Here is a 9,486-nt window from a genome sequence, read left to right as displayed (position 1 = left end):
GATCCCAGACTGCGAGAGGGCACAGGCCGGGCTGAAGGACCCCCCCTCCCCCCCGAGTGCAACAATTTTTGTGCACTGGGCCTCTAGTATAGTATAATATTTACATACTATCCTATATAACAAAAGCCTCCTATGCTAAGTGTCTGGTCATCTGGTCGGCCATTCAACCAAAGTGTAATATGCTAATGATATGCTAAGGTCGCTCAACCACTCACTATGACATGGACTGACCACGAAGGGCAGACCGTCAACCAGTCAACCAAGTCACTATGACATGCACTGATCACCAGGGGGCAGACAGTCAGTGGGACATCCCCTGAGGGCTCCCAGACTGCAAGAGGGCACAGGCCGAGCTGAGGGACACCCCCACCCCTAGTATAGTATGAAACAAAAGTTTTTCATAGCTACATTCACATTGGTAATTGTATAGATTTTCATGGGAATGGCACTCCAAATTCAGGATGATGGTTAACTCTGGGCAGTGAATAAGAGAAACAGGACTGGGGAAAGGTACATAGGAAGTTTCAGTCAAATCTAATATGATTTCTCTAAAAAGTCTAAAGCAAATATGGTTTACTAAAGCTTAGTACTGGATGATTTAAAAAACCTATTATTTACATATATGTGCGTATGTAAATAGCAAGAGCAGCAACAATAAATGAAGAAAAAATTAAGAAAGCTAACATTTGAGCACTTATATAGTAGGTACTTTTCTAAGTGTCTGCATGTATATTAAAAACAACCCTATGGATTCCTGCTCCAGAGTTTACAGCTTAATAACTATGTTATTGTTATTATATCATTCTCTATTCCTTTCAGTATGTTGGAAATCCAACATTTCTGTAAGTTGGAAAAATATTTTTAACCTATGACTACAAAGGAATGTATGTGCTCACACATACACACACATATATCTGTGTAGCTTAAACTGGCTCTAAAGATGCTAAAAGAATCCTAGGAATGTCTTAAAAATAGCAACATCCCAACTACTCTAATTTACATGTTTGAGGTTTGGTTTTTTTAAAAAATACATTTTTACTGATTTCAGAGAGGAAGGGAGAGCAAGAGAGAGAGAAATATAGAAGAGAGAGAATCACTGATTGGGTGCTTCCTGCACGACCCCCAACTGGGGATCGAGCCTGCAACCTGAGCATGTGCCTTTGACTGGAATCGAACCTGGGACCCTTCAGTCTGCAGATCGGCACTCTATCCACTAAGCCATACCAACCAGGGCAAGGTTTAGTATTTTTTAGATCATTTTTTCATAGTTAAACTTTGTTTTTTTAATTACCCTAAGATAATATGTATTTGGAATCAGATAACTTATATGGGGAAGCATATGATGTAATTCGATCACCTTTTTCTCTCATTAGGGGCAAAATTAGATTATTTTCAGGACTGAAAATTCATATTAAGAGTTTTTAATAAGTAATTCTGCTAAGAAATATAATACAATTTCAATTATTCATTCTTTCTGATCTCTTTATTCTGAGTTTATTTTTTAAAAGCCAGTAGCTAACATTTATACAATAAAAATATAATTTTGCATAGGACTATTTATACAACAAAATAAAAGGGGAATTGGCATTTTTATTCATCAAATATTTATGAGCTTTGACTATGTGCTAATCACACATTCCTTATTCCCAGTACCACCGTTACCTTTTTTGTTGTTGTTGTTGTTAATCCTCACCCGAGGATATTTTTCCATTGACTTTTAGAGAGTGGAAGGGAATGGGAGAGATAGAAACATCGATGTGAGAGAGACATGTTGACTGGTTGCCTCCTGCACGTGTCCTGACTGAGACAGAGGATCAACCCTAAAATCAAGGTATATACCCTTGACCAGACTCAAACCTGGGACCCTTCAGTACAAGGGCCCACACTCTATCCACTGAGCCAAACTGGCTAGGACTATTACCATTTCTTATGTCTCTTCTTCTCAATCTATACACCCACATTCTCAATGGTATTATCTATCTACTAACCTACAGAATATGCATTAAAAATATGAAAGCAAAAGAATTTCTTGCTTTCAAAGAATTCACCATCTAGCAGGAGAAATAGACAAGTAAAATACATAAGTACTTTAAAAAAGACATTTAAAAGGTATTAGAGAAACATAAGGGTTGGGATAGATGAAAAGGTGGCTGGTGTACTTCCGAGAATAGGAAACCTGGAACATGATGAACAGGAGACAACTCTTTCAAGAAAACTCGTCTTAAAAGGAAGAAAAGAGGGTAATAGCTAGTGGCATAGTTCCAGAGAAGGTTTTAAGATGAGAGAGAGAAATACTTAGCATCAACTCCTCTGAATTACTTTCCTTGTTCCACTTCTCTCCTAGGACCTAAATCCCAGGTGAGTGTGAGCAAGCTACTAAGCCTCAAAGGAGACAGATGCTTAAGAACTTTATAGAGGGAACCTGAAAATGATCTCTAAAGTTTTTTCAAGATCTAAAATTCTAAGATTCTATTATTATGATTACCTAATCTCTTTAAACCAGCGGTTCTCAACCTGTGGGTCGCGACCCCTTTGGGGGTCAAACGACCCTTTCACAGGGGTCGCCTAAGACCATCGGAAAACACATATATAATTACATATTATTTTTGTGATTAATCACTGTGCATTTTGTTCAATTTGTAACAATGAAAATAAATCCTGCATATCAGATATTTACATTATGATTCACAACAGTAGCAAAATTACAATTATGAAGTAGCAACAAAAATAATTTTATGGTTGGGGGTCACCACAACATGAGGAACTGTAGTAAAGGGTCGAGGCATTAGGAAGGTTGAGAACCACTGCTTTAAACTAAAAAGTAAATCACAAAATATTCAGTATGCAAAAGAGAAAACTGGGACCAATTAAGAGATGAACTGGTTTGTACAACTGCATTCTATTATTTTTGCAAAACTGTTAAAACAATTAATTCCTATTTTGAACATCAGTAAAATTTCTATAAAAAGACAGTACCTTTTTACCAGAGTTGATAAGGTGCTTCTTCCCCTCAAACCTGCGGAGTTTTAAAGAATCAACAAGCAACTATTTTGTAATAACAGATGTAAATTGCTTAAAAGCCCATACCTTAAAGTGGTAAAAGTCTTATTTTAAAAGGAAGATGTTTATAGAAACATATGCATGACATTATTACAATATATTTGTTCATTATCTTTCGCTTTAAAACTTTATATACAAATTGAAGGTTCATGAATTTTTTTAAAACCCCAGCTAAGATTAGCTTTTCATAGTAATATGCCTTCTTTTCACTATTACACAAAATTTAGAACAAGGTTTCCCTTACCTGATATGGACATGGAATGTGATATTCTCTGCAGCGTTCTTGTATCCATGTTGTTTCCCAGATGCCACGGTAAGCTTGCTCATAAAAATAGCATCCAATTACAACCAAGAGTGGTACCAGATAAAGAATGCTGAAAACACCAATCCGGATCATAAACTTCACCAATTTATCTTGGTTCTCCTTTTCTAATGGAATCTCAATTCGAACTCTGTTTAGGGATATAATGCCAGCTAAAAGGAGTGAAACCCCAACTACCACATATAGGCAGAGGGGTGCAAGAACAAAGTATCTCAATGCATCAACATCGTAGAGGCCAACAAAACACACGCCACTGATATTGTCACCTTCAATTTTATTCATCGCTAAAAGGATGATAGTTAGAGTTCCAGGGATGCCCCATGCACTGGCGTGAAACAGCAATGCTTTCTTCTCAATAGCTTCACTACCCCACTTTGGCACGGCTGCCAAGAACCATGTGATGGTAAGAATTACCCACCAAACGCTGCCAGCCATAGTAAAAAAATAAAGTACCATAAAAAGCATGGTACAAGCTTTATTATGAGATCCTTGTGTCACTGTGGAAGCCTTATACTGTGCAGGGCTAGATGCATTGCAGGCTACTCGGTCCTCAAGCAAAAACCCAATGAAGAAAATTAATGATACCATCATGTAGCAGACTGCATAAAATATAATAGGTCTTTCAGGATAACGAAATCTTGTGACATCAATCAAAAAAGTTAAAAAAGTAAACAACGTGGCAGAGAGGCAAATGATTGAGATCAATCCTATGAAATATCGAGCAAATGATAGTTCTTCTCTCCTAAAGTACATATTTGGACAAGGAGGTGAACAATCACGCACGTGCAAAAAAGAATAACCAAGATCAGGATCAATTTTCAACTCCCGGGGACACCAAAAACCATAGTCCCTCTGCACTGCCACTGGGGCTCCTTCAGTAGGATCTCCAGCTAAATTCAGATCCACAAGTCGAGGGTATGGCTCATCACAATCTGGGAACCTATAAAATACAAGATGAGAACCATTTTACTTATTGGGAAATCACTGCTACTTAATAATTTGGATTTCCAAAATTAAGGTCACAACCTGTGACCTTAATATTTATCTTTACGTACTTAGAGCACATTACAATAAGTAGAAATAAAGTAAACAGTAATATTTTCTCTTTGGTTCACAGAACTAGATTTTCCATAGTTGACCAAAAATGATAATGTTTCATACTTAATTTTGTCTTCGCTTTAAAAACAGTACTCTTGCCAGTTTCATAGGTTCAATTCCCAGTCAAGGGCATATACCTTGGTTGAAAGTTCCTTAGCCCCAGTAGGGGCTCGACCAGGAGGCAGCCAATCGATGTGTCTCTCTTGTGTCGATGTTTTTCTCTCTCGCGCGCCCTTCTCCCTCCCAGTCTCTCTAGAATTCTTGGGTGAGGATTAAAACAACCACGAAAACAGTACTCTTTTTTTAAAATAGTCAAGCATAGCCATCCAAAAAAGCTGTATGCCCAGCCAGCATGGCTCAGTGGTTGAGTGTTACTGGTTGATTCCTGGTTAGAGCACATGCCCAGGGTGCAGGCTCGATCCCCAGTGTGGGGCGTGCTGGGGGCAGCCGATCCATGACTCTCTCTCATCATTGATGTTTCTCTCTCTCTCCCTCTCCCTTCTTCTCTGAAATCAATAAAAAAAATTTTTTAAGGTATATATATATATATAAACTATTTATTTAGAACAGTTTAGAGCATTGCAAAATATAAAAAATATATAAAACAGGTAAAATAAATACATGTAAGTATATAGTTCCAACAGAATAGATGCTAGAAGTTAAACTACAAGTATAGTCCTCAACTTACCCTATATTCACATAAGAACTTACTTAAACATAAGTTAAAAATATTCCCTAAATGCATGTTCCAAGGTATTTTGATTAGATTAACATTAAAAATCCTTATAAGTGGCTAATATACTAGTTTATATGCATCAAATAGTTTCAAAGGAACTATCACTTATATTGTTTGCCAAATGCATGCATAACCTTATGCTGTAGTGGATTAATCCTTTATTTTTTGATACAAACCATTTTCTTCACAGTGGTTGGAATTAGAAAGCTAAAATTTTTAGCGTTTTTCCCCCCATTTTACAGTCATTCTCTGCTTATCTTATTGTTTAATTAAAGGCCTTCTAAGGTTTCTAATGTCAACTATTTCCTTCCTACCATCCCTAATTTCTCTACAATCCATTGCATTCTCTACTTCAGTTATTATCAAACTTTAAAGTGCATGAGAAAACTTAAGATCCTTTTAAAATGTAAATTCTTGGTCCCCACCATCACAAATCATATTACAATATACTCTTGTTAGGGCCCAAGAAATCTGCATTTTAACAATTTTCCAGATCCACAGACTTGAGAAAGTGCCATAGCCTCAGGACAGAGAAAATAGGGCAGACATACTTACATGACTAATAGTACCATCCTCATGAACTTCCTGCATCTTCAATTTTCTTGCCAATAGCAGTTGCCTAGTCCTAAGACTCTCATTGAATGTTTACTAGTTTATATGCATCAAATAGTTTCCAAGGAACTATCATTTATATTGTTTGCCAAATGCATGTATAACCTTATGCTGTAGTGGATAATCTTTTATTTTTTGATACAAACCATTTTCTTCACAGGGCTTGGAATTATAAAGCCAAAAGACAGAAACTTACTGCATTCAGGCATTTATTGGAATCCTGAAGTATGCCAGGGGTTTAACATAAACAGACAAAAGAACAGGATCTCTATCCTTCAGTCTAAAAGGAAATACATACTGGTAAAGACAACAAAAAAGACAGCAATGTGATACATGAAGCAATCAAAATCTATATAAAGTATAAAATGATGTAGAGAAGGATTAATTATTTCAGGAGAAGAGGTTATAAAAGACTCCACAGGATAAGTCTCTTAACATAAAATTTTCAATCAGTATTTGCCAGTATTGGAAGTATGCCAAACAGTATTTTAGCAAGAAATGTAAGCAAAAGCATACAGTGTGTTTAGTACTACTGGAGCATGAGGTGTGCATGACTTGTGACAGGGATGAGATTGGAGAAGCAAGCATATTGCAGAAATGTGTGTGTGTGTGTGTGTGTGTGTGTGCGCGCGCGTATAAAACTGACAAAATTTAAAACCATACAAAGTAATACTATGTATTTTTATGGATGTATTTGTACATATCTAACTTCCAATTCAACATACACGCCCTTCACTCAAAACCAAACTCTTGATTTCCACTCCTTAGATTTCTTCTTCTCCATAAATGATAATTTCATTCTAGCTGCCTAGGCCAAAAACTTTGGGGTCATCTTCTCTCTCATTTACACTTCAGAATCTACCAGCAAATCCTGTCATTCTACTTTGTGATATTCCAGAATCTGACCACTTCTCTTTTTCTCCACTGCTGCCCCCCAGTTTGACATCAGTGCCTCTTCCCTGAACTTCCAATTGATCTCCACTTCCATACAGCAGCCACTCCTGTGCTCATGATCATATTTCTCCTTTTCAAAATCCTCTAACAACTTCCCTTCTCACTCTGAGTCAAATTCAAATAAATATTAGAGCTACAAAACTACCCCCCCCAGTACTTTTCTGATCTTATTTAACCTTTCCATTCTCCCTCCCTCACTTAGCTCCAGCCCCTTTGATCTCTTTGTTCTCTGAATATGCCAAGCATTCTTCCGCTTCAGAACCTCTGAACTTGCTCCCCTGTTTCTTCTGCCTAGACTATTCTTTCCTAGATATCTGTATTTGTTCTCCCACTTTACTTAGGTCCCTGTTCCAATGCCTCCTTATCAAAAAGGCCTCCCCCCATACCTCCACAGAAAATAGAAAATACAATACTTCCCTGTATTGTTATCACCTAACTCTATTCTTTTTTAAAATTTATCTTTACTGTTGAAAGTATTACAGATGTCCCATTTCTCCCCGCACCCGTTTATCCCCTTCAACCTGTGCCCCACCCCCCGACCTTCACCACCACATTATTGTCTATATCCACGGGTTATGCATATAATGCATATAAGTTCTTTGGTTAATCTGTTCTCACCCACCCAACCACCGTGTCTTCCCTCTGAGATTCATCAGTCTGTTCCATACTTCTATGTCTCTGATCTCTACACTTAACAGCATTTGTTACCATCTGACATTATCTATTTATCTCCCACCACTAGAATTTTAGCTCCATAATAAGAGATGTTTTGTTTACTGTTCATCTTCAACATAGAATAGTGCCCACACACAGAGCACATCCACTTAATATTTGTTAAATTAATGATTATTGAATAAATATATTCATATAACCCTACCCCAAGAAATTAGAAAGATGACTAAGAGCAGTGTGGAAGATAGATAGAGCTGGGGAAAATGGGGACAGAGATACCTGTTGAGCCAGAACTAAAACCATGTAAGGCAGTGAGAATGTGACAGCTATGAAATTAGTTATATGGGATTTATAACTGATTAAACGTGGAAGTTAAGGTCAATAAAGTTGGGAGATGACTTCCAGGCAATAAAAAAAATTATCTAGGAATAAAGTAAATTTTGAACATGTTGAAACTGAGTTATCTGAGACAAATTCAAGCCAGCATTTCCAATGGCTTTGGATATGCCGATATAGAATTTGGTAGGAAGATAATCAAAGGTACAGATTTAGATTTAGTAGTCATCAGTATATGAATAAAAGTTTAAACCAGTAAGATGATATTATCTGGGGGAAGCATGCAGAATCAAAGAGAATAGGAACAGAACTCTGAGAAGCACCAGTGTTTAATAGTCAGAAAGCAGTAAAGGATCCAATAAAGAAAATTGAAAGGATTGGTTCGAGATGTAACAGTCTACAACGGTTCACATATGATGGCCTAAATGGTTTTTAGGAGAGGGCAGGTTGAGGTTAAGGGGAATAAAGGTTAAATAGAGAATAAAAGTGAAATGAGTTTGAAATGAATTATATAGATTTAGCTTAGGTGCTTAGGGAGATGAGCACAAATTTCCCTACTGACCAAAGACAAACAGCAAACAGAATTGCTATGGTTTGAATCATTAAATAATAGCACAGGTAATTTATAAAACATTGGTTGAATCAATCAGTTTGGGGATCTGAGCAAATATAGTGGAAGAAATAAATTAAAAATGCTAGCAAAAGTGTTATTTCAAGTGATGGACCACAAAGCTTAAGCTTCGTAAGGAAATAATTAAGATCAGGAAGGTGTCTATTGGGAGAGTAAAAAAACACAAAAGTTGCCAAAGCCGGTTTGGCTCAGTGGATAGAGCGTCGGCCTTCGGACTGAAGGGTCCCAGGTTCGATTCCGGTCAAGGGCATGTGCCTGAGCTGCGGGCACATCCCCAGTGGGGGATGTGCAGGAGGCAGCTGATTGATGTTTCTCTCTCATCGATGTTTCTATCTCTCTGCCTTCCTCTCTGTAAAAAATCAATAAAAAAATATATATATATAAAAAAAAAACACAAAAGTCTAGGGGTGTCCATGAAGCAAAGATGGGTACAGTAGAAACAAAAATATGAGAGATGTGGAAGAATGAAGAGTTGTTATGAAAGACCAGCTTGCCAGGATTTAAGCTTTCAGAGTTAGGCAATCCCAAGCAATAGTGAGGACATAAAATAGATTTAATCTTATCAAAATAAAGACATAAAGATCATAATGAGATTTCTATACATGTATATACACTTTTAACATAAAAAGACCACTAAATATGAGAGTTAGATACAAGAAACAAAACAGGATTCTGGCCCAGTCAAAAAATTTACAAACTTGAGCTTGCCACTGCTGCCTGATGGACCATGGCAACTTTGCAAGCCACTCCAGACAGCCAGTCAGAGGAGAGCAACTCTCTGGAGCTGCCATCTGCTTGTGACATAAGAGATTACGTGCTGTGGGAACCCTGCCAGGAGGCCCACAGCGAGGCTGCTAGTTCTGCAGAAGGCCTTTCCATTCTTTCCTCTTCTGAGGTGGATCCAGAAAATATCCTGAGCACCACACCCTCTGCTGAGGAACAGCAGCTGTACATGAAACCGCCCCCCACCAGCCAGAAGAGCCACCACAGCTGTGAACAGCACCCACCAGAGGAGCTGCTGCCAACTGAGGAGCAGCTGCTACCGCAACCGACCGAAGAGCAACT

General features: G+C 37.7%; 1 protein-coding gene and 1 pseudogene across 2 annotated transcripts in view; one reads left to right on the top strand and one right to left on the bottom strand.

The window, feature by feature from the left end:
- The window catches only part of FZD3 (frizzled class receptor 3), a 91,454-nt gene that overhangs the window by 54,323 nt on the left and 27,645 nt on the right, over positions 1-9,486 (bottom strand). For both annotated transcript variants that reach the window (XM_006774759.1, XM_006774760.2), the window contains one exon: positions 3,305-4,322. In XM_006774759.1, coding sequence (XP_006774822.1) covers positions 3,305-4,322 — 1,018 coding nt within the window. The remainder of the gene's footprint in view (positions 1-3,304; positions 4,323-9,486) is intronic.
- LOC107184824 overlaps positions 9,142-9,486 on the top strand; it is a 5,650-nt pseudogene continuing 5,305 nt past the window's right edge.

This window comes from Myotis davidii, unplaced genomic scaffold (genome assembly GCF_000327345.1).
Source record: "Myotis davidii unplaced genomic scaffold, ASM32734v1 scaffold524, whole genome shotgun sequence".
NCBI lineage: Eukaryota > Metazoa > Chordata > Mammalia > Chiroptera > Vespertilionidae > Myotis > Myotis davidii.
This window is presented reverse-complemented; position numbering and strand designations above follow the sequence as displayed.